General features: G+C 43.1%; 1 protein-coding gene across 1 annotated transcript in view; it reads right to left on the bottom strand.

The window, feature by feature from the left end:
* Positions 1-26,917, bottom strand: part of SLC23A1 (solute carrier family 23 member 1) — a 408,950-nt gene that overhangs the window by 44,579 nt on the left and 337,454 nt on the right. The window contains exon 13 of the mRNA XM_040344710.1: positions 3,190-3,333. Within this exon, the coding sequence (XP_040200644.1) occupies positions 3,190-3,333 (144 nt within the window). The remainder of the gene's footprint in view (positions 1-3,189; positions 3,334-26,917) is intronic.

The raw sequence follows: 26,917 nt of genomic DNA on the forward strand, positions 1-26,917 counted from the left end.
GGTGATTGGCTGCCCTGCAGCGCGCCATTACATTGCCGAACACCCAACCCAAACCCAAACTTACAGCAAATTGTTCAGGTTCGGGTCCGGGTACCAAAAACGCAAAAGTCCGGTACGAACCCGAACTTTACAGTTCGGGTTCGCTCAATCCTAAAGACAAGTGAATTGCACCCCTAACCCACGAACAATTGGCGCTCCCTGAGTCCTTTCCACTTGTACAGTATTAAAACCCCTTATGGTACATTTTAGGATGTACCACTTTCTCTTTCTAGCTCTCTCAGGAGATAGGGTCTCCTCCAGGGTCTCCCCAGCCCCTCCCACTTCACATTCCTCACCAGTCAGCTGACCTCTAGTCTCTGCCCCCCAGCCATGCCATGATCTGAATGGGTGGCTGTGAAGAGGCTGAGTGGGCGGCTGTGGGCTCCAGAGACAGCCCAGGTGGGCTTCCACAGGCTGCAGAGACAGCCCAGGTGGGCTTCCACAGGCTTCAGGGACAGCCCAGGTGGACTTCCACAGGCTCCAGGGACAGCCCTGCTGGGCAGCCGCAAAAAGGCTGGGAGAGTGGTACGGGCTTCAGGAACAGCCCAAGATTTGGTGACCCCTGGCAAATCGTCATTTGACCCCCAGGTTGAGAACCACTGTTCTAGAGAAAACACACTAGGAAAAGAGTAAAAAGTCTCAGTCTCCAACTAATAGTGTACATTTTGCATTTCCCTGTATAGTAAAATATTCATTGATTAATCAGAACATATAGTTTCAGTTGTGTTACTAGGTTATACAAATGTGAAGTGGACAAGGTTAATATGCTTAGACAATATAGGTGAAAAAAGAAAAAAACTCAGCTGGTGTTATGTTATGCTTAAAGCATAACTCCACTTTTGTTGAGTGATTTTCTGGGTGATTAATGTACATTGCAGGGATTTTAAGAAACTTTGTTGCAGATTCCTACCTTTTGTTATTCTGAAGAAATCTCTATGCGTTTGTCCATGTGGGAAAATTAGTCTAATGGGAGTAGTTTCATAATTATCAATCATCTGTGCACCTGCAAGCCTCTAATGAGGATAGCTGATGGGCCTGCATCCCTTTATATGTGATTTCTATAGGAAGTATCTCACCCAAAATAACATGTTTACCAACCCCCCGACTCTTCATCCAGACTTCCGCACTGCAGCCAGTGGGAGGGAGGTGGAAGAGCCGACCAGCCACTGCATGGAGCAGACCTCCTTGCTCTCCATACATCCACAGTTCCTGCACCAGCAGCGGCTGCAGCCAGCGATCGAAGAGCCAGCCAGCAGTTACAAGGAAAGGGGCACCTTGTGATCAGAGAGGTGGGGGCACTAAAGGGAGGGTCAGAGGAGCAGAGGGGGATCTATTTGGACAAACCAATCCCTCCATGGATGCCCTGCAGCTCCTAAAGTCGGAAGAAGGGCAGAGGAGGCAAGCCAACAGCTGCAGAGCATCGAGTTTGCGGGGGTCATTGCAGCGGGGTGAAGTGGCAGGAAGAGGTAGCCTGGAGGTGGCAGCGCTGCCCTCCTGAAAACTGCCGCCCAAGGCAAATTACTTGTTTGTCTCGCGGGCAGATACGCCCCTGGGTCCTTGGATGATGAGCAGCTCTGCAAACCACCACCCTGGTTCATTTCCCTACGTTTTCATAAGCTGAAGGTTGAAAGGGACTACTGTTGGAAAAGTTCCTGGGAATGCTTTGAGAAAGAACCATGATGCCAACCCAAGGCCTGAAAGTTCCACTGAACACCACAAGAGAGAGCTCTGAGGTGCCAGCCTGAAGACCCAAATGATCTAGCCCAAATGGATGACTTCTTTATTTATTTTATTTATTTGTCAGTCGGTCTGTGGATGTCAAGCTTTTAAAAAGGTATTAGATCTCTTCTGATGGTATGAAAAGGTACAGAATACTTATAGGTGTTTTAGAAGTTTAGGAAATTAACTCAAGGAATGAAATAATAGACTTTTGCATAATCTGGAAATTTATGGACATTTGCAAGCCATACGAGAGTGTCTTTTTTTGTTCTTTTCTATTTTGTTGAAGACTATTTTAGTAACCTAAAGACTGTCATGTTTCCCTTATTTTTTCATGGGCATTTGCTATACAGTCAAGATAACAGTTTAAATTCCCTTCATTTATATATTATGGTCTTATCATATGTTAATTTTAATGTGTCTATTGATATATATGCTTATAAAGATAGGCCAATGCATTTATAGAAAAGCAATCTAGGATAATACATATTTGAGACAGGATTTATAATTGTCACTTCATGACAAAAGGGTGATTGTGAAGGGTTAACTAATTGTTTAATATATTTATGAACATTGTTTCAGGCTGGTAGAGTGCTCCTTTATCATCATTTTGTAAGATTGCTGTGGTTATATCTGAGAAACTTGTGTAGAAATAGTGACACTCAAGTAAAGAAAGAGAAACTTGCCTAGTCATGTCTTCTGCAAAATTATATGCTGCAAATATATATTAGGCATAGTGTATTTTATGATTGGATTATGATAATGAATATGGGGTACTCCCCTTATGGTAAAGGAAATATAACATCTAAAATGTACCTCTTATTGGTGGAAAGAAATATTTCCACACACATTTCTTTGTATACCTAACATGATGTGACGCACTGAAATAAATTTGTTTCTGTATTTCACAATCCAGTGTGTGTGTCTGAAATTGCAGTACTTCCAGGGCCCTGAGTGAAGGTAAGGTGAGATGGAGGCATGACGGTAAAGTTTTTACCCCTTGAACCGCATGTATGTGTTAAACTGTCAGCAAGAGGTTAAGCATCTGGCTGCTTTTTTACATGTAGTTGCTGCACACATTGAACAAGTTGGTGTTAATTTAATCATCTTAATATTTATCTTCACACATGTATTTTACACTTTATGATGTTTGTGTACTTTATTCGTTATTTTTTCTTTGTCTTGATTTTCATTTAAGTACCTTATATTATTCTTTTCATGTATAACCCGCTTTTAGAATGACAATAAAGATACACTTATTTTTAGGAAGAAATTACAAATCTATATATATAACACAGCAATGAAAATATGGTACAGCCAAAAAATGTGAATTACAAAAAATACTATATGATAAACATAAGAAAAACCTCAATGTGTGTGCATAAAATCATGCTGAAATTTTCCTTAAAGCAAAAAATAAGTTTAACATACCTGTCTCAATGCTGTTAGGATTTGCATCCAAGTAATTTGGTAGGACTAATCCAAAAAACAGGGAAAAACCCAAGACAAATAAGTTTCTTGATGAATTCATATCTACAAATTGTAGATTGGATAAGCCAATAGCAGTAATCATTCCTGAACATAAAAACATAAAAATAATATTTAGAACATAAAAAAGTGAAACAAGTATGATGTGCTAAAAAACAATTACAGAGAAATGTGTATTATAATAAATCCACAAAAAATATAAACAAAAATATGGTTAAATTATAGAAACTGGATATGTGGTAAGAATTGTATTTTGATGCCTTTTACTGAGCTGGTGACACTTTCTTTCTTTTCCAAATATATGTTATATTCAGTAAGATAAGGATCAGCAGATACAATGCTGAATGTTCAAGAGTTATGCTGCGTACACACGATCATTGTTCAGCATGAAAAAAACGTTGTTTTTCAAAAACGTAATTTAAAATGATCGTGTGTGGGCTTCACATTATTTTTCAGGTTCTGAAAAACAACAAAAATAAAATTCGAACATGCTGCATTTTTTAACGTAGTTTTAAACTATGTCGTTTTTCGGGTTGTAAAAAATGATCGTGTGGGCTAAAACGATGAAAAAAAACAGCGGAAGCTCAGAAGCAAGTTATGAGACGGTGTAAGGGGTTAAGGTTCTATAGTTAGGATCCTTCCTTAACTATACATATGGTTGCGAAGGGTTACGAGATTTTTAGAGTGAATATTATTTCATTAATTTTAGTAGAATTCTAAATGGCCTTGTACACATAGGGCCAGATTCACAGAAAAAGTACGCCGGAGTATCTGCTGATACTCCGGCGTACTTTCAAATTTGCCGCGTCGTATCTTGATTTGGAATCCTCAAACCAAGATACGACGGCTTTTGGCAAAGATCCGACAGGCGTACGGCTTCGGATCCTAGGTGTAATTCTCCGGCGGCCGATGGGTGGAGTTTGCGTCGTTTTCCAGCGTCGCGTATGCAAATTGGCTGATTACGGCGATCCACGAAGGTACGCGCGTTCGTCGCATTCTCTTACGTCGTCGCTTGTCGGCTTTTCCCGTCTGAAAGTTACGAGTCCTATTTAGATGGTGTAACATTAGACCATCCATGTTAAAGTATGGCCGTCGTTCCCGCGTCGAATTTCAATTTTTTCTTTTTTTTGGCGTAAGATGTCCGGGAATACGAAAGTACGTTACGCACGTCGCCGTTCAAAAGACACGTCGGGGCGCCGTAATTTCGCGCAAAGCGCGGCGGGAAATTTCCTAACGTGGGAACGCGCCTAATTTAAATGGTACACGCCCCATTTGAATTAGGCGGGCTTGCGCCGGACGGCTTTACGCTACGCCGCCGCAAGTTTACAGGCAAGTGCTTTGTGAATCAAGCACTTACGCCGAAAACTTGCGGCGGTGTAACGTAAACGGGATACGCTACGCCGCCGGAATTATTCCTGAATCTGGCCCAGTTTTCTGTAAGGTTTTATCTTTGCGAAAAGATTATACATGCAGCATTTCTTTCTTATTACTAAATGTATCTTTCTGCTTCTTATTCTCAGATGTTAGGTACTGTGGGAAATTTCTTGGTAACTGGTGAAACTAACAATGTGTATACTTTCTTATCTCATGGTTAGAACATTCTCTCCCTTCTGTAACTTTCTTTTGCAGGTGTTATTTCACTATGTCTACAGGACACGCTGTTCTGTATTAACCAATCACATATTGCTAACATAATATTTCTGTGTTCACTACCCAAATTAATGTATTATGTTCCCTCCCCTTTTTGTAATGCATATACTCTCATAGTCTTATCAGTAAAAGTTAGAGAGATGATTTCAGCTACAACGCGTCTGTGTCTTGTTGTTTTCCTGTGCTGAGATCTCTCTCTCTCTCATGGATGATCATCCGAACCAAACACACTGAGACTGCCAAAGGACAACCAGCGCCAGACTGCCACCCCCATAGACGGGAGCGCTCGTTCTGGTAAAACTACCGTTCATAATGGAGTAAGCACATTCATCACGCTGTAACAGACAAAAAAGCGCGAATCGTCTTTTACTAACACGGAATCAGCTTAAGCAGCCCAAACGCGAATGGAACTTCCCCTTTAAAGTGCCGTCGTACGTGTTGTACGTCACCGTGCTTTGCTAGATAATTTTTTTAAAACGATGGTGTGTAGGCAACATCGTTTTAATGATGAAGTTGGGAAAACATCGTTTTTTAGACATTGGTTTGAGACTGCATCCCAGTGATGGTCAAATGAGTAGATTTTGGGGGCCTCAACTACAGCCCCTGACACACCAAAATGATGTGCATATTATTTAGTGGTAGATACACTATAGGAGAAAAATTACTTAAACCCAACTCCATAGATAATGCATTTAGTGCATATTATAAAGATCTCTACAACATTAACCACTTCCATACCGGGCACTTACGCCCCTTCCTGCCCAAGCCAATTTTCAGCTTTCAGCACTGTCGCACTTTGAATGACAATTGCGCGGTCGTGCTACACTGTACCCAAACAATTTTTTTATCATTTTGTTCCCACAAATAGAGCTTTCTTTTGGTGGTATTTGATCACCTCTGCAGTTTTTATTTTTTGCGCTATAAATAAAAGAAGAGTGACAATTAAAAAAAAAAAACACTATTTTTTACTTTTTTATTTAATAAATATCACAATTTTTAAAAAAAAATACGTTTTTTTCCTCAGTTTAAGCCGATATGTATTCTTCTACATATTTTTGGTAAAAAAAAATCGCAATGATCATATATTGATTGGTTTGCGCAAAAGTTATAGCGTTTACAAAATAGCTGATAGATTTATGGCATTTTTATTTTATTAATTTTTTTACTAGTATTGGCGGCGATTTGCGATTTTTTTTAATGTCACTGTGACACATCGGACACTTTTGACACGTTTTTGGCGCCATTCACATTTATACAGCGATTAATGCGATAAATATGCACTAATTACTAGATAAATGTGACTGGCATTCAAGGGGTTAACACTAAGGGGTGAGGGAGGGGTTAATATGTATACCTAAATTGTGTTCTAACTGTGGGGGAAGGGGGGTGACTGGGGGAGGTGACCGATCTATGTCCCTATGTACAAGGGACACAGATCGGTCTCCTCTCTCCCCTGACAGGACGTGGAGCTCAGGACGTGGCCCCCAGTGGCCGCAAGAATACAGGACGTCAATTGACGTCCTGTTGAATATTCAGAGTCACCGTGGAGCCGTCATTTGACGATGGCCCGGTACTCTAGTGGTTAAGGAGGCCAACAGCACACATCAACCCTCTCAGGAGGATATCTTAGCCTTCTTGGAACATACTAACCTCCCATCTATATCACCTCAACAACTCGCACCTCTAAATGCCCCTTCAACATTCCTTAAATATTACAAGTGATCCATAAACTCCCAAATTTCAAATCCCAGGGACCGGATGGCTTCACTGGGGAATACTATAAAAAAATTTCAACATATTCTAGCCCCTAGTCCCACAATTCAGCTGCCACTTCTTTGACTTTTAACACTGAAATGCTTAGTGCATTAGTAGTGACCCTACTGAAACCAGGTAAAGAACCTTCCTCGCCAAAAAATTTCCGTCCTATATCCTTGCTCAACATAGATTTAAAAATGTATGCAAAACTCATAGCCAATAGAGGACATATTACCAACCCTTATCCACAAAGACCAATCGGGATTTATGAAAGGTAAAGATGAGTAATAAATGCAATCCACCACAAACACACTTTCCATATTCCTATCGCAAGACGCAGAGAAAGCATTTGATAGCGTACACTTGAGTTACCTTTTGTCAGTCTTAACCAAATTTGGGTTGCAAGGTCAAATTCACATTGCCATAATGGCCTTATACTCTGTCCCATCAGCTCAAGTTTATACAGCAAACTCCCTCTCACTGCCATTCCAGATCTCAAATGGAATGAGACAAGGATGTCCTCTCTCCCCCCCCCCTAATATTTAATCTTATTATGGAACCCCTAGCTGAAAGCATCAGAGCCAACCAAAAAATTTCAGGAGTATCTATCGCTGGCCAGGAGCATAAAATCAGCCTATTTGCGGATAACGTTATTCTCATGGTCACCAATCCCATCAACTCCTTACCTGAGATTCAGAAGACGCTAGCCTGGTTTAGTGATATTTCTTACTACAAAATAAATGAGAATAAATGATATATCTTAAACTTAGGTGTGAACATAAGTTGGCATATATTTGGATAGAATCTTAGGAACAAAGAACACAGAGGAGAGATGGGTCTTCATCAGCATTCAGACTTCATAAAGAATGCAACAAGAAATGTAAGGGTGCAGTTAGGGGGGCTAAGATAGAACATGAAAGACACATAGCGAAAGAGGACACAAAAACCCAAGAAGTATGTAAACAGTAAAAAAGGAGGACAGACCATATTGGCCCCATAAATAATGAGGAACGATATCTGGTTACAAGAGATGGGGAGATGGCGAAGGTATTGAATTTATTCTTCTCCTCCGTCTTCACAAGGGAATCGGTGGGCTTCAGTAACCAAAACTGCAATATCCTCATGACACATCACAGGAAGCACCTCCATGGTTAACAGAGGGCAGAATTAAAATTAGACTTGGGAAACTTAACATTAATAAATCACCAGGACCAGATGGCTTGTACTCGAGGGTGCTTAGGGAACTCAGTCAAGTAATTGCCAGATCATTGTTCATAATTTTGACTGACAGTCTACTGACTGGAATGGCACCAGCTGATTGGAGAAAAGCCAATGTAGCACCAATATTTAAAAAAGGTGGGTTATCAATAGGGCGCAATTTTGATCCCCCATTTCTATCAATATTTAAAAAGGGCCCAAAATACATCCCGGGGAATTACAGACCAGTTAGCCTAACATCAATAGTATGTAAGCTCTTGGAGGGGATAAGGGACTATATACAAGATTTTAGTAATGAGAACGGTATCGTTAGCAGTAATGAGCATGGATTCATGAAGAATTGTTCTTGCCAAACAAATCTATTAACCTTCTATGAGGAGGTGAGTTGCCATCTAGATAAAGGAAGGCCCGTAGACATGGTGTATCTGAATTTTGCAAAAGCATTTGCATAAACATTTACTGTACAAAATAAGGTCTGTTGGCATGGACCATAGGGTGAGTACATGGATTGAAAACTGGCTAAAAGGGCGAGTTCAGAGGGTGGTTGTAAATGGGGAGTACTGGGAATGGTTAGGGGTGGGTAGTGGGGTCCCCCCAGGGTTCTGTGCTGGGACCAATTCTGTTTAATTTGTTCATAAATGTCTTGGAGGATTGGGTAAGCAGTGCAATCTCTATTTGCGGACGATACTAAGCTAAGCAGGGCAATAACTTCTCCGCAAGATGTGGAAACCTTGCAAAAAGATCTGAACAAATTAATGGGGTGGGCAACTACATGGCAAATGAGGTTCAGTGTAGAAAAAGGTAAAGTAATGCATTTGGGTGGCAAAAATATGAATGAAATGTATACACTGGGGGGAGAACCTCTGGGGGAATCTAGGATGGAAAAGTACCTGGGGGTCCTAGTAATGGCATGTAATGCCAAGCTGCTGCTAACAAAGCAAACAGAATATTGGCATGCATTAAAAAGGGGATTAACTCCAGAGATAAAATTATAATTCTTACGCATTCCAATACTCTGGTCCGGCCGCACATAGAGTATGATGTCCAGTTCTGTGCAACAGTCCTCAGGAAGGATGTACTGGAAATGGAGCGAGTACAAAAAAGGGCAACCAAAGCTAAAAAATGGTCTGGAGGATATTAGTTATGATGAAAGGTTGCGAGCACTGAACTTTTTCTCTCTGGAGAAGAGACACTTGAGAGGGGATATGATTTCAATTTACAAATACCATACTGGTGACCCCACAATAGGGATAAAACTTTTTTGCGGAAGGGAGTTTAACAAGACGTGGCCACTCATTAAAATTAGAGGAAAAGAGGTTTAACCTTAAACTACGTAGAGAGTTCTTTACTATAAGAGCGGCAAGGATGTTGAATTCCTTTCCACAGGCGGTGGTCTCAGCGGGGGGGCATCAATGGTTTCAAGAAACTATTAGATAAGCAGCTGAATGACCACAACATACAGGGATATACAAGGTAATACTGACATATAATCACACACATAGGTTGGACTTGATGGACTTGTGTCTTTTTTCAACCTCACCTACTATTCCCCTATACTTGGGCAGATAACAGAATAAACTACATAGGGGTACAACTGACTACCTTAACCAAATCGTTATTTAAAACACAACTACTTACCATTCCACACTAAACTAAAGAAGATCTCCCCCAGGCTGGCGCCCTATTAATTCTCGTTGATGGGGCGCTTAGCAGCCTTCAAAATGCTTCATCTTCCCCAAATTCTGTATCTATTTGGAACCCTCCCGATCCAAATACCATCTAACTATTTAAAAACTCTTCAAACTATTCTACCTAGATTCATATGGCAGGGTAAAAGGACTAGATGCGGACATGTTAAACGAATAAAACACCGTCAGGCAGGAGGAACTGGCTAGGTAGACTTTCAAGATTATTACTTGGCCGTTGTGCTCACACAATCTAAAGAATGCTTTCTATCTTCCCCCCTCCACATTATGTGTGAACATGGAAGCTTCTACTATCCCAAGGCGCAACTTATCTACCTGAATATTTTCTATTGCACTTGGAGCTAAAAGCCCTTCCTATGTCTCCCTAACAATTTTATCAAATCCTGGGTCAAATTTATAAAATTTAGTTAATCACACCTTCTCCAATCTAATTTCCAAATCCCTCTGGAGGTACTGCACAATTTCATGCAGTCTGCATCCTATGCACCATGGAAGGCAAGCGGAACAACATACAAAACTGATCTCATCGACAAGCTTAAAATTAAACCATTCCCCACACTACACATAAAGTTTCACCTACCAAACACAGACATCTTCCTTTACATATGAACCCAACATTGTATCGCCACGTTCCCAGCATGGTCTTGCAAAATACCCCAATTGGCTTTTTCAGAACACCCACAACACGCCAAAAGGGGATCTCACTCTTCTACAATCTCCTCCAACAAAAAGACAAAAAGTCTGATGAAAACGGTCCATCAGACAGTTTTCATCAGACAAACCGATCGTGTGTACATGGCATTACTGTTTTCATTGATTTGAAATGATAGACTTGCAATATTAAGGTGTCCGGGAGGGCAGTCAACTCTCATACCTCTGCCATACCCAGAGAAATCAGATAAACGGCTTAAAGATATTGCCATCCACAATGATACTGTTGTATTACCTCACATATAGGTTACTATAGTTGACAAATTAATCTATTTTATATTACTCGACAGATACTGTTGTTTGTGTGTCTGAAAATATTTCAATAAAGATCTACTGAATGAAAAAAATGGGTGAAGGTTAAGGAGGAGGATGATGACAGGCAGCGCTATTGATTGATTCCCTGTACTGTTGGCAATTGGCTTCAGGCCTTTACGATCTTGGGGAGTGTAGTGGGTGAGAAGCAGCCAGAGCTCTGTTCTGCACTGTTTTGCTATCTTGATTCCATTTGGGAGGTCCATTGGGTTTATAGTGAAACAGCTTGGCTTAGGTATGACAAGCAGTTCTGGCAATGCATGTCTGCTCTGATCTTAATTGGGGTCATAGGGATATTGGCGTTTGGATGCGAGTCATGAATTCTAAAGGGGGGGTGTATACCAATACATGTCCGTATTCTCCCTTTCAGTTGGGCGCCGCCTCTGCAGGAGCAGGGGCCCATGGAACTGTTAAAAGAGGCGTTTTCTGATCTTCTAATGATTCCCACTGCAAGTGGGGTTCTACTTGCCGTTTCCAGCACGAATGCTCAGGATGTGGAGGTAGCCACCTCATCAGCCGCTGTCTCAAAAAAGGCAAGGGTTTGTTCCATAAACCAGGAGACAGCTCTGGAAAAGAGGAGGTCGCTGGTGAACCTCAAAGCGATTCGACCCTGGCTCGATGGGTATCCTGACAGGTGGTCTGCTGCGCTATTGGGGCATGGCTTTGATCATGGTTTTGATATCCCTTGCGACCTCCCTCCCATGTTACCATCATCCTGTAATTTGAAATCTGCTAGACAACACCCTGTGGTTCTCTGGGAAGGTTGCTTTAGGCCGTATGTCGGGCCTTTTTTCTGAGCCTCCTCTTCCCAATTTGGTAGTAGCCCCTTTAGGGGTGGTCCTCAAGAAGGAATCAGGCACATTTTGTATGATCTGTCATTTATGATTACCTAAAGGGGGATCGATAAATGATATTAAAGCAGCTTTCCTCCTTTTGCCATTTCATCCAGATAGCTTGTTCTTTCTGGGGTGTCTCTATTTCTTGTGCATATTTTGAGTTGTTTAGCTCCTTCCTGGAATGGGCTGTCAGGGTTCACACAGGATTTAATTATGTAGTCCGTTATCTTGATGACTTCCTCTGCGTTGGTCCTTGCGTTTTTTCAGGTTTGTGAGTTCCTGCTGCATAGTCTCATGCGCATTTTTGCACAATTTGGGGTACCCATTGCCCCCCGACAAGACTAAGGGACCCTCCACTGTCCAAACATTTTTGGAAATTTTAATTGATGCTGTCAAGGTTGACTATAGATTGCCTGTGGACAAAGTCTCGGATCTTATCGTCAGCATCAAATTAACCTTACAGGTTAGGAAGGTCATCCTACGAGTTACAATTACTGCTTGGTAAACTCAATTTGTTTGCAGAGTATTGCCTGTGGCCCGAATTTTCTCACGTCGGTTGTCTTTGGCCACAGTTGGGGTTCGGGAGCCGCATTATTTTATTTGTTTTAACATCTTAGCATAAGGATGATTTACGGATCTGGCACAATATTTTGGGTACTTTTGATTGTACTTCTTATTGGCTGGAGTCTCCCCAGACTAATGTGGAGTGTCATTTGTTCACTGATGTGGCAGGCTCCGAGCTGGTAGCTAAGTAGGCTTGGTTTTTGCCTGGGCATTCCCCAGGTTTTGTTGTTATCTGCTTTAGCCTTCCAATGCTACTTACTGCTATGGCCAGCTTTAGATGGGGCGGTAGACACGTTTATGTTTCACCTGTGGTGCTTGTATTGGTCCAGCAGCGCACCAACACCTTTGCAGCCATTGTGCTACATGCTGGGTGTTTGGTGTGCTCCTGCACCTTTAAGGAGGGGTGGCTCCCCTTCAGTCCACCTGCCCTCATCTATCCATTAGAATGAATGTGCCTCCATTGTGGGGACACTCATTGTTTAGTGTTAGGACCACAGATTACAGGGTGCCTTGGCACGGCTCTGTGGCTACTGTTAAACAGGTTAATTGGTTGTTTTGCGAGCTGGTCCGTAAGTAGGCTTGGTTTTTCCCTGGGCATTCCCCAGGTTTTGTTGTTATCCTTGGGTTTTGGGGCTTTCTTTGCAGGTAGGAGGTGTGTGGCTGCATGGCCTCAGCATTGGGTTGATGCAGGTTTTACAAAGAAGCTGACACTTAGAGCTCTTTTACTTGGTGGTGGCGGTTGAGATTTGGGGTCATCTGCTCTGCAATAAATCGGTGCTATTTCATTCAGACAACATGGGGGTGATTTCCTCTGTTAATACTTTGTTAGCCTCTTCTCCTGCTGTGGTTACTATTGAAACAATTTGTTCTTTCTTGTTTGCACTTTAATTTGCTGTTTAAAGCGATTCATGTTCCGGGGTTGCTTAATGACATAGCTGACTCTCTTTCTCCCTTCCTGTGGGACTGCTTCAGGAAGTTGGCACCGGAGGAGGGCGACCTCTGTGCAGACTGGTTATGGACCCTTGTTTAACAGGTATGTGGGCACTTATTCGGTGTTCATTAGCCCCATCTACCTGGTCAGCATATGTTAAGGTGTGGCTGCAATGGTTTCAGACAGAGTATGGCTGGTGATTTGCGCTCTTGTACTAGCGGACAGGATCTGCTTCTATGATTTGTGAGTGACTCATTAGTTCTGGGAAAATCACCTGTGGTGATTGACAGAAAGCTGGCTGCACTGGCCTTTCTTTTTAAACTAATGGGATATCCTGACTACATCAAGTCTTTCATAGTTCGTCAGGCATTAAAGGGGTGGAGAAAGATGCGATAATGCGCAGATCGCAGAAGACCGGTTTCCTGAGAAATTTTGCGTAACATGATGCGGTTACTACTTAAGTTATGCCATTCCCCCTACAAAGTTACTCTTTTTGCTTTGGCTTTTTCCCTGGCATTTGTTGGTGCCTTTCGCATAAGCAAACTAGTTAGCCCCAACAAGCAGACGGCAGGAGGGCTCAGAGTGGAGGATATACAACAGAGGCGTGATAGTATTGACATCAAAGACTGATCAGCTTCACCGTGTTGTGTCTATTCCTTATTCCTACTGCCCGGTTGTGTGACGCGTCCTGTTACTTATTTGGCATCCTTTTTAGCGATTTGACCTACTGATTGGGGGCCCCTTCTTTTGCATGAGGATAAAGTTTTCCTCTCATTTTTCCAGTTCACGTGTATCCTGTGACATCGTTTATCTGAATTGGGTCTGTCGGATAGTCCAGGCTTAAAACCTGCACACCTTAACAAGAATCAGTCCGTCCTGTAGGGATCAGCTTCAACTGATTGTTTTCCTTTTACCTTCCCAGTAGTGGTGGATAAATGCCCAAGATTGTAGTTATTCATATACAGAGAAGAGAGACTCATTGCGCAATGCCGCAGCCACAGGAGAATAATCATCTACAATTCACAGTTATTCACTCACATTCTGTAAGCACATAAAGACACTTAGTATGTGTGGAGCACTGCTCACCACTCCGCATCTGGTGTGTTGATACACTGACGATATCGTCACTTGACTCCTCCCCCTACGCATTACGTCACACGCCACACGCCACATGACTTTATCATGGGTCATACATACATGGGGGAAACAGTGTCATACATACATGGGGGAAACAGTGAAGGCAAAGGGAAGGGGTAAATTGGTGGCTAGATGGGAGTGAAGGTAGAAGACCATGGTGAAAGGTCATCACCGAAGCACCCGATATAAGGGGGGGGGGGATTGCCAAGTAGGGTCCAAACTATACCTGTGTAACACAGGTATAGTTTGTAACACAGACATAGTTTGGACAATACTTGGCAATTCCCCCCCCCTTATATTGGGTGTTTCGTTGATGACCTTTCACCATGGTCTTCTACCTTCACTCCCATTTAGCCACCAATTTACCCCTTCCCTTTGCCCTCACTGTTTCCCACATCCAGTCCTCCACTACAATCTATATTCCACTCACATAGTCTCAAATATTGTTTTTTTACTCTCACTGATTCATTTACATCCCACTAGGGGTGCTCGGGGGGCCAGGATCCGCATGAGGTGCTGTCCGTGTTGGGTGCTGCCGCCGCCGTGCAAGCCCCCTCGGCTCCCGACCCTGATGTTCCTCGGGTGGCCCACGGTCTGTGGCATTGTATGTTCCAGTGCACACATACCTGTAAGTTGCCTTGTCTTAGACAGTTCTTGGGGAGTTCTTATCCTTCTCCCCTAATCTGACATAGTCAACTTACTCAATTAAAGGGGTTGTAAAGGTAAAAAAAATCCCTAAATAGCTTCCTTTAACTTAGTGCAGTCCTCCTTCACCTACCTCATCCTTCGATTTTGCTTTTAAATATAACTACACATAGTAATGTGAGGCTTTCTCCCAGGTGTGGAGAAAGCCTCTTGAGGGGAGAGGGGGCGAGCAGGCAAGTCAGGGCGCTCTCAATTTTGCAGATAGAGAAAGGAGCTATGTGTTAGTGGGCGTCCTGACACTCTTGCTCGCCCCCTCGCAAGGCTTTCTCCACACCAGGGAGAAAGCCTTGCATTACAATGTGTAGTTACAGACAGAAGAACAGGAAGTGAGGATTTCTCAGAAGAGATAAGGACATTTAAAAGCAAAATCGAAAGATGAGGTAAGTGAATGTGGACTGCACTAAGGTAAAGGAAGCTATTTAGGGAAACTATTTTTTACCTTTACAACACCTTCAATCACTCCATTGCAGATACCTCACATGTCTGCTGCTGCAGAGCGGTTGAAAGCCGCGAAACGCGTCAAGATATAATTACTATTGTGTATTCTATTACCTACCGAGATATGTGTTTCCATACCATCATTACATTTACAGGGAATAGAAAGACCATAGACTGTGCAGATGCTACTCTTTTTATATAGTTTTTTTTACCCAAAACTATGAATACTGGTGGACCCTCCAATTGTACCATGTGATTAATGTTCATAACTATGTTACTACCAGTTATTATCAGGTTAGAAATTTGCACCATGTGATTGGTGCATTTTAATGTATGTAAACATGTTTTTATGTATCAACAAATGGTTTATATTCCACCACTCTATTAATTTTGTCACCGTGAGCTTTATATAAAGTCCCACCCCTTTTTTGTTTTGCAACCTTACTGTTTTGCAATTTGTCGATATGACAGGGATGGAAGCACATGACTCTACCCAGTCACGGCTTCATTTAAAGTCCCAACTTCCCAATCCCCCTCTTAACAATCATGACCTCCTCATAGAACAGGGGTGTCAAACTCAATTTCATTGTGGGCCTCATCAGCATTATGATTGTGCTCAAAAGGGCCGGTTTTATCTGTAGGATTAGATGTCCAGCGCATCCCCTCCCCTTACATTAGATGTCAAGAGCCACCCCACCATCAGAAGTTGAGTCCCCTACTCTCTCTTACATCACAATGCACCCCCCTTTCCTTATGCTCCTGCTGTGAAGAAGCTGGATGCATTGCTTGAAAGCAGAAAGTAGGGGTCTGAAGGAGGACCAGAGGAGGGCTGGACTTCTCCTGCAGCAGTAATCCATGCTGATTACTGCTAATGATACCGTTTTAATTACTAAAATCTTGTATATAGTCCCTTATCATCCCCTCCAAGAGCTTGCATACATTTGATGTTAGGCAAACTGTTCTGTAATTCCCAGGGATGTATTTTGGGCCCTTTTTAAATATGGGTGCTACATTGGATTTTTTTCCAATACGCTGGTACCATTTCAGTCAGTAGACTGACAGTAAAAAATAGGAACAATGGTCTGGCAATTACTTAACTGAGTTCCCTAAGTGATATGTAACCTCTGAGGGTATAAATAGATAAATATTTAAAGGGGGCGTACCATCATCCAGAGTCTAGATAAATAGAGTTTGGCTCTGAGGTCCCCAAACCAAAGAGCCAACTAAGGGGGAGTTGTGGGCCATTGTTGGACTATTGCGGTACTAGTAGCATAGATATACAGTGTACAAAAGAAACAAGTAAAAAATAAAAAACATTTTTATTGGGTACAGTATCAATAAAGACACAAGGGGGGTACAGGGTTAAAAAATAAAACAAAACATTATACGACCAACATAGCACCAGTATAGTAGTCCCCACAGGGGGGAAAAGCATAATGGGTTGAAAGTCATATGGGGCCTCTTTACTAGTTTCGCAGGCTTCGGCCGCTTCATCAGAAGAGCGTCTAAAATTAAAATTAAATTTATTAATGTTAAGTTTCCCAAGTCTAATTCTAAGGCCCCGTACACACGACCAAACATGTCTGCTGAAACTGGTCCGCGGACCAGTTTCAGCAGACATGTTCGGTCGTGTGTAGGGCCGAGCGGACAGGATTCCAGCAAACATTTGCCCGCCGGGCCTTTTCCCAGCGGGCAAATATTCCTGGACTTGTTTTAAAACAGTCCGCTGGAATCCTGCCCGGACATGTTTGGTCGTCTGTACAGACCTACCGTACATGTCCGAGCGCACGCCATCCCTCGCATGCGTCGAATAACTTCGACGCATGCGTGGAAGCATTTAACTGGCAGGCCCGCCCACATCGCCGTGTCATCGTCGCGGCGACACCGCGGACACGCCCCGCGTATTGTTTACGCGCGGATTTCTGTACGATTAGTACAGCCATCGTACAGAAATCCCCGGGCAGACATGTACGGTGAAAACTGTCCTCTGTTAGCCATGAGGGTGCTTCCTGTGATGTGTCACAAGGATAAACACTGCAGTTTTGGTTAATGAAGCCCCCAAATTCCCTTTTGAAGACTGAGGAGAAGAATAAATTCAATACCTTTGTCGTCTCCCCGTCCTTTTCAACCAGATGTCCTTCCTCATTCTTCATGGGGCCAATATGGTCTGTCCTCCTTTTTTTACTGTATACATACTTGAAGAATTTCTTGGGATTTTTTTTGCTCTCCTCTGCTATGTGTCTTTCGTGTTCTATCTTAGCCGCCCTAATTGCACCCTTACATTTCTTGTTGCATTCTTTATAAAGTTTGAATGCTGATGATGATCCCTTAACTGAGCCGCTTGATAATATTTAAGGAAGTTAATGAAGAAGTTACTGCTCACCAAGCCTCTGAACATTGATTATGCTCTCGCCCTACTTTGAACAAACAGGTGCCCGCTCTGCACAAGTCTATAGAGGAAGAGAACATCCTGGACTGCCACACTCTGTAGAAGACGTCTTTATTGTAGAATGAAATCCAATCACGGCAATACAGTCAAAATCAAAATGAAACAGGGACAAAAGGTTAACGCGTTTTACATCATTGGATGCTTACTCATAGCTGTGAGTAAGCATCCAATGATGTGAAATGCATTAAGCCCTTTGTCCCTGTTTCATTTTTATTTTGACTGTATTGCCATGATTGAATCTTATTTTACAATAAAGATGTCTTCTACAGAGTGCAGTAGTCCAGGATGTTCTCTTCCTCTATTTGAGGAAGTTTGCAACTCCCAAACCACCCTGTAGCTTATTCTGTAAGAGTATCAACTTGGGGACCCTACTTTAAAAGGGGTCCCAGATATATTATATTTATGGACGTGGCTTTGGAGAATGTGGAAAAGGTATGATGGTATTGCAATGGAGGGAACTTTAATTAGATAGAGGATTTTGGGTAGAAGGGTCATTTTGACCACCGTGATATGTCCGAACCAAGAGACACAGAGTGAATTCCAGTTAGCCATCAAAGATGTGAGGTGGGACAGCATAGGAAGGTTGTTTGTGTGGTATAGGTAAACAGGGGAGCTAGTCAGTTTAATTCCCAAGTAGGTAAGATGGGACATGACCTATATGAAGGGGAAATTTTCCTGGAGGTGAGACACCTCGTTATTTGGGAGCGACACATTGAGTGCCTTCGATTTATGTTGGTTGACTTCCAAACCTGACACCAAAGCAAATCTGTCTAACAATTTAATTGGTTCGGCAAGGTTATACGTGGGGAGGTAACAAACAATAGGGCATCATCCACAAACAGGCATAACGTGTGGTGAGTGGAGGCCACTTTGGCCCCTTCAATATCTGAATTGGCACAAATTAACATGGCTAAGGGTTCAACGGCGAGAGCAAATATCAGAGGGGAAAAGGGACAACCTTGTCTAGTGCCTTTGACCTATTTAAAATCATTCAGAAGGGAAACCAGAGTATATGTGGTGAGCATATAAAGAAGCTATCCAGTGGAGAACATTTGGGCCAAATCCCCATTTCTGCATTATAGACCGCAGGTATACCCAAGAGATGCAAAAATACGAAGGAAACTTGGACAGCCACACTCCAAAAATGTTCTTTTAATTAAAATCGATCACAAAATGAACATGCCACAGCAAAAAGATTGGAACAAAAGCTAACGTTCACACTGTAGCTTCAGTGCTTAGTCATAGCTAGTACACACATCAAATGATTGTTGAAAATATATATACTTCACCTCACTGGTCACATGATCAGCAAGATGATGATTGGAGGCCTAGTGAACGAGCAATGAACTGGTAAACTAGTGTCTCCTGTGAACCCAGGTGAATAAAGACATGTGATTGAAAAACCTTTTCCCCTCCACACACCCATACACTATCTACAAATCTATATGTATTGTTTGTTTGGATGTTGTGATAAAACAAAATGAAAATGAAAAAATGTGACAATGTATGTGAATTATATCTTAACGTGTTGTGTAGTCACAGTGACTAAATGAATGAAAAGATAAATGAATAAATGGATAAAATCAAAAAATCTATATGTAACGAATATGTTATTATTATTTCTTACTTTTTGTTTTTTCATTATTAATTATTGTTATTTGTTTTTAGTTCTTATTTTTCTGGCTTATTGTGTTTTCCGAGTTTCAGATTTCAAATATAACACCTGAACTTCGAACTTCTTGGTTTATAAAAGGACTAGAATGATCTGTGGGAAGTCTGCATGATTAAACCCACATTAAAACTAAAAATAGAGATATAGAATAGAGTAAATCTCAACAAAATTGTGGGGCGTCTCGTCATAGATCCAGGTAATCAATTATAACTGATACACCGAGACATATTAAAGGACGGGGTATAATGATGTTAATGCAGCTGCAATGTTATATTATACTATACTGTGTTATACTGATGTGATGAAACTGCGTTTCCAAAAAGCTGGATAGTGAACATGTATCAAAAACTAGTATAAAAACAGATATAAAGAACTTATTAATGATAACATGGAATTGGAATAAGGAATACTATTAATATAGCTATTTAGAAGCAAAAATCCTGGTTAGACGGAGGGAATGTAAATGTCTTCTCAATAAAATGAACAGTAATACTAAACTGTATTAATGATGCGGTATATCGCGTGAGCGATATTGATTGCAAAAAGAAGGTAGTTTACACTTTCTATCAATGTTTCATGGTTGTAATAGTTGTAGTGCTGGGAAATGTTACATGCAGGCAAATATAGCAACCAATGGGTTAACCAGAATACATACATTCACACCTCACCGCATTACACATTACGCATAGCATTTATCACCACATCACTATTCTTTGTGATCTTTATTATTTATTTTTTTCTCTTCATACACTAACATATTCGTTACATATACATTTTTTGATTTTATCCATTTATTCATTTATCTTTTCATTCATTTAGTCACCCTACACAACACGTTAAGATATAATTCACATACATTGTCACATTTTTTCATTTTCATTTTGTTTTATCACAACATCCAAACGAACAATACATATAGATTTGTAGATAGTGTATGGGTGTGTGGAGGGGAAAAGGTTTTTCAATCACATGTCTTTATTCACCTGGGTTCACAGGAGACACTAGTTTACCAGTTCATTGCTCGTTCACTAGGCCTCCAATCATCATCTTGCTGATCATGTGACCAGTGAGGTGAAGTATATATATTTTCAACAATCATTTGATGTGTGTACTAGCTATGACTAAGCACTGAAGCTACAGTGCGAAACGTTAGCTTTTGTTCCAGCATAACTTTTTTTTTTATTTACAACTCCTTTAATCACATAGTAAAACTGTCCCAAGCCCACTGTCTCTGCCTATCTGAGAAGGGCTTGCAAAAGCAGGTACACTTACGCTTACAAGCTTGACACAGAACAAGGGAAAGATGCTCTCAGCCCCCATCCTCGGGATTATGCGAGAGCAGGGAGCGGGTGCCCCTCCCTTCAGAATCCTGTGTGAGAAACGGTGTCTGCAAAATATTAACCCTGTAAGGAAGCGGGATGGCTCCTTCCGGTTTGTACAGGACTTGAGGGCCATAAATGACCTCATAGTTCCAAGAGCACCTGTTATATTTGATGTTGCATCACTCCTATCCTCCATTTCAGCAACAGCCAAATGTTTTACTTTGATTTAAAGAATGCTTTTTTCTCCGTCCTTGTAGACATGGAGACACGGCCACTCTTTGCTTTTGCTATGTCAATTTACCATCAGTTTTTGTAGAATGCCCCAGGAATATATAGAATCACCTGTGGTCTATTCTATAGCACTCCAAGCCACCCTCAGGCCTTGGACTGCCCCTCATGGTTCTGTACTCTTGCAGTATGATCTCTTGATTTGTAGTTCTTCAGAGGAGGACTGCCGAGCTGATAGCCTATCCTTATTGAAATGGTTGCACATATGTGGTCACAAAGTGTCTAAGAAAAAGTTACAATGGTGTAAACAGGAGGTTGAATACCCAGGGTTTGTGCTGTCTTTGGGAGAGAGGAAGGTCAGTCACAAAAGAGCTGTGGCTCTTGTAGGAATGCCCCTCCCACTTACAAAGAAAGACTTGCTCACCTTTCTTGGTATGATTGGTTACTGCCGCCAATGGATACCTGACTGTTCCTTCTATGACAAAATATTGAGCCATATATATTGTCATAGATCTGATGAAATGATCTGATGAAATGTTAAATGCTTTTGCTATGCTGAAATGTGCAATGGTTACCAGCCCGAGCCTTGACCTCCCTGAGTATGGCAAAATGTTTTACTTGTTTGCCAGGGAAAATTGCAGAACCATGGTGGGTGTACTGGCCCAGGAACATGGTGGGAGACTGCGCCCTGTAGCTTTTTTCTCAAAGGTGGTTCCAGTACAGGTGCAAGGCATGCCTGCGTGTCTCAGAGCATTGGCTTCTTGTGTAATGGTTGTGGAGATGGAACATCATTTACCTTGGGTCATGACACCACCTTACATACTACACATAGGGCCAGATTCAGGTACATTGGGCCAGATTCACAAAGCACTTACGCCGACTTATCTCGAGATGCACGGCGTAATTGAAATTTGCGCCGCGCGTATCTTTGCGCCTGATCCTCAAAACGAGATACGCCTGAAATCCTGTTTTTTCCATCCTACCTAAAAGAATTACACCGGCGCTTCTTCGAGCACAAAATACGCTAGACACACCACTGTTTTGATAGGCAAAGATGCAAATGAGGGAGATAAGGCGATCCACAAAATTAAAAGTGTGTGCGGCGTAGATTACGCCCTGTGCGCATCTGCTAGTTTCATGGTGTAAAATTACACTTCATAAAAGGTGCCCTAACTTTGCACCAGCCGTGTAAAGGTCAGCTAAAGCAACACCATTAAGGAAGAGCTGAGCACATACACTTGTAGGACAACAATCTGTATGCCAACATGCCAGGGGCATCCATGCTCATAACTATACTAGTGACTTTAGTAACCGAGGGTACCCCCTCTTCTAAGGGAACAGCAGCCAGGAGACGCCTCGCAGAATGCATCTTTGCACAGTAAGCACACACATTAAACATGGCACAATGAGAATGCATGCATGCACACCCACTGTGGTCCCTAACACAGACACATCACATGCACATCTAATTGGATTAGATCCAAGTACCCCCAATGGTACTTGGGAGCAGTAACGCCACGCCACGGCTCCAATTATGTCACTGTGCATTCATACACCATTCACATGGACCTGGGATCACTTCTCCCTGGTCCTGGGGATCCCTAATCCACCAAAACTGAGGGTGACACCCTTATTTAATCAGGAATGTCACCCCCACATTTATACATCATTCACACACATAAAACAAATCATAAGCACAGTATAATTAAAAAAAAAAAAATCAAAAGTACCCCCAAACTTAACTGCGGCAGCGTGAGCTACGCCTGGGCCGCCCACGGCCACGGCCAACCAGTGGAGACTCCTGGGGGGGGGGAAGCAGGGGAAGGAGGAGACTCATGGGGGGGTGAGCAGGGGAAGGAGGAGCCTCCCCTGGTGACTGTCCTCTTGCTGGCCTGCCCTCCAAGGCCACGGCGATTCTGTTCAGACTCAGTGTGAGGGCAGCCGTATTGGCCTGGACAGCCTGGGTGTTTGCTTGGACAGCCTGGGTCAGGGCACTCACCTCCTGGGCCACGCCTGTTGTTGCGGTCTGCAGCTCACAAATGCATGTGATGACCGCCAAGGAGTTTGTGGCCACATCAGTGAGTGATTCCTTAATTGAGCCCAGGCTGTCCTCCATCTGGGTCAAAGTCTGGTTGATCTGACCCAGATGGCGTGTCTGAAGGGCATTGTCCCTCTGCAGATTGGCCGGCAGACACTTGGCCACCCCCTGGTCTTATGGGTAGACTTCCTGCCTGCAGCTGAGTCTTGTGGCCTGGGAGGAGGGGAGAGAGAGACCCTTGTGGGGGAGGCCTGTTGGGGGAGGAGTGGGAGGGGCTACCCCTGATGGTGGCCTGACTGCTGCCAGCCTCAGGGGTAGCCTCAGGGGGAACCACATCCGAAGCCAAAAGGATTTCCCTGGCAATGTCCATATCTTCATCCTCACCCCCCCTCATCCTCCTCCCCCTCAACCTCCTCATGATGTGAGGTGTGGCCACTCCCCTCCCCTGGGGACTCCTGCCATTCTTGGGGCTCTTCTGCAGCCTGTTGTCTTGGGGGTGGTGCAGCCTGGCCTGATGGCCCAGCAACCTCCTGGCCTGATGGCCCAGCAATCTCCTGGCCATCTGTGGAGGACACAAAACATTCACAGGTTGGAGGATCCACACACTTGGCACATATTCCCTTCCCCCACCCACACATGCTACTCACCAGATAGAAAAACCCAAAAATTACCTGTCCTCACAGGAGCATCAGATTCAAAGCCAGGCAGGCCCACCACCTGCTGGCTATGGAAGCACCGGGCCACTGCCCATTCCTCCTCAGTCAGCCTGACGGAGCAGGGTGGGCCTCCTCCAGTGCCCGTGGCATGGGCATTTATCTTGGCCATCTTGTCACAGACCAGGCTCCTAAGATCGTTGATCTTCTTATGAATCCCACCGGGGGTCGTCGTCTCCCCCCCTCCGCATTGATCTGATCAGTAATTTGCTGTATGATCGCCTTCCTCCTGGCCGGGGGGTGTTCCGGCTCTCAGGGCCATGCAAATAACGCCCGAAACGGGTGATGGCCCCAGCAAATATCTGTTTTTCTCTCACAGAAAAATTCAGCTTCCTGCGCTTCGGTGCCATAACACCCAACACTCAGCACCAAACACAAAAAACAAACACAACAAACAAACACAAATACTCACAGAACAAACACACACAAAAAGACACAGGACAAACACACACAAAAATCAAACCGCAAACACAAGACACCAAAATCAAACAACACAAGCAGACAGCTAATACAAATTCAAAAACAAACACCAAAAAAACAAACAGAAAAAACACTCAGAAAAAAAACACAGCTACTACAATCTACTACTCCTCCAAATCTTTTATCTAACAATACACTCACCAACACACACCAACAGACGACAGAGCAAAAGACACTTGCTTTAGGAAAGGGGAACACAGGGATGTACTTTTGCAAGGGAAGTGTGTTTGTCTGGGGCTATTTATACACAGGGCGATTCTCAAACTAAGTACGCTTGGCCTTTTTCCTATCTCACTGATTGTGCCGGCCAGAGTTCTGCACATGCCCAGTGAGGTGCAGATTCGTGCGCGCATGCGCAGTACGGCCGGCCCTTCATTTGCATGGGGTCACAGGTCATTACAATGGAGCATGCCCACTTCCTTCCCACTTGCAATAACCCCGCCTTACGCCTCGGGATTTAAGTTACGCTGGCGCAAATTTGGGCGCAAATGCGCTGTGGATACGGCACTTACGACACAAAATTAAGGCGCCGTAACTTAAATGACATACGTTTGGAGTAACTTGATTTGCGCCGCTCTACGTGAATCTGGCCCATTGGGCGTATCTCTGCGGCGGCGTAATGTATCCGATTTACGTTACGCCGCCGCAAGTTTTTCAGGCAAGTGCTTTATTCACAAAGCACTTGCCTGTAAAGTTGCGGCGGCGTATCGTAAATTACCCGGCGGAATTCAAATTCGGCGGGTAGGGGCCGTGTATCATTTAAATGAAGCGCATCCCCGCGCCGAACGAACTACGCATGCGCCGTCTGTAAAATTTCCCAGTGTGCATTGCTCCAAATGACTTCGCAAGGACGTCATTGGTTTCGACGTGAACGTAAATGACGTCCAGCCCCATTCACGGACGACTTACGCAAACGACGTAACTTTTTCAAATTTCGACGCGGGAATGACGACCATACTTAACATATAGCAGGCTTTTCCCGGCGTAAAGTTGCCCCTAACGTAAACGTCGTAACTTTACTGCGTCGGCCGCGCGTACGTTTGGGAATTCGCGTATCTAGCTAATTTGCATACTCAACGTGGAAATCGACGGAAGCACCACCTAGCGGGCAAAAAAAAATTGCAGTTTATATCCGACGGCGTAAGAGACTTACGCCTGTCGGATCTAATGGATATCTATGCGTAACTGATTCTAAGAATCAGTCGCATAGATACGACGGGCCAGATTAGGACTTACGATGGCGTACATGGCGCTGCGTCGTCGTAAGTCCTTTGAGAATCTGGGCCATAATGTCACAACACTTCTCAAAACTTTGCATACTCAGCACAAAGATTGAGTGGGTATGAAGTCATCCTCCTGTCCAATCCAAACCTGAAAATAAAAAGTTCAAACATAAACTCTGGTCCAGCTCCAATTTTGAATGCCTTATTAGGTCTTAAAGGAGAACAGGATGACTTACCACCACCTCATGACTGTACGCAATCAATACAACAGGACACTTCATGTAGAGCAGATATGCTTTCAGTACCAATCCCTACTGCACAAACTGTTTTTGTAGATGGCTCTTGTAGTAGACCAAGTGATAATGTTTATCATGCAGGATATGCTGTGGTCCAACTGCCAGACACTAGCCTCGAGGCCAATCCAATAACCTATCAGTCTGCACAGGCTGCTGAATTGATAGTATTAACCCGTGCATGCCAGCTGTTTGCAGAAAAGGAAGTAAACATTTACACTGATTCCAGATATTCTCATGGTGCTGTCTGGGACCAGGGTGTAATATGGCTTTGCAGAGGATATGTGGCAGCATATGAAAAGAGCATCTCACACTCTGACTTACCGTAGTCACATTATTACTATATGCAATTTAGTTTTTTTTTTTTTTCGTTTTTTTTCCACTTCAGACTCAACCAAAGATAAAAAGGATCCATTAGACGAGGAGAGGACCACGCTCCTGGCCCACACTTCACTTGTCGGTATCATCTCCTCTATGGTGTCGCATCATAAGTGGATCATGATCATTTTAGTTAAGTTTATAATTTTTTTTTTTTTTTTTTTGTCCATTTAAAATATTTTTCCTCTTTTTTTTTTATACTCAAACGAAAGATGAAAACAACAACACTCCGAGTCTGAGTGGAAAAAGAATACCCTTTCTTCCCCACCCGTTCCTCCCCCACCCAAAACCTCCCCTGCCAGCATCCTTTTCATAGTTTCGGTGCCAATATTACATTAAAACTCCTCTCTCTTAATTATATCTCTATCCCTTGTGCCCTGACTCTCACAGGACTTCCTGAGAGAGACCGCCCGGGCTCAATTGTGCCCGCCCGATCTCTCCCCCACCAATCATCCCACATACGGGCCTATCCTATTCATATCCAACGAGAGCCCAGGCCTCCCGTCAATGCATTATATGCCCATAGCGTCAGCAAAAGCCATTGTGTGTTTGAACCTTTTCCATTTTTCCCACCTCTCTTCACATTCTTCCCATTTCTCTTCGTCTCTAAATCTTAAGTGTTCTAAGTTATAAATTTCCTCTACTCTGCTACACCACCCTCTTAATGAGGGACTCTCTTTTTCCCGCCAATTACGCGCAATCTGATGTTTTGCAGCATTCAAAAGTTGTGGGACCAAAGTCTTCAAATATTGTTTTGTTGGAATTCGGGATCCATGCAATACGCATACCCAAGGGTCATCCGGAAGTTCTTTATTTGTAATTTCTTGGATTTTTTTCCTGATCTCCCTCCAATATGTTCTTATTTTAGGGCATGTCCACCAGATATGGGCCATAGAGCCAGTTTCACCGCAG

This window comes from Rana temporaria, chromosome 3 (assembly GCF_905171775.1).
Source record: "Rana temporaria chromosome 3, aRanTem1.1, whole genome shotgun sequence".
Lineage (NCBI taxonomy): Eukaryota > Metazoa > Chordata > Amphibia > Anura > Ranidae > Rana > Rana temporaria.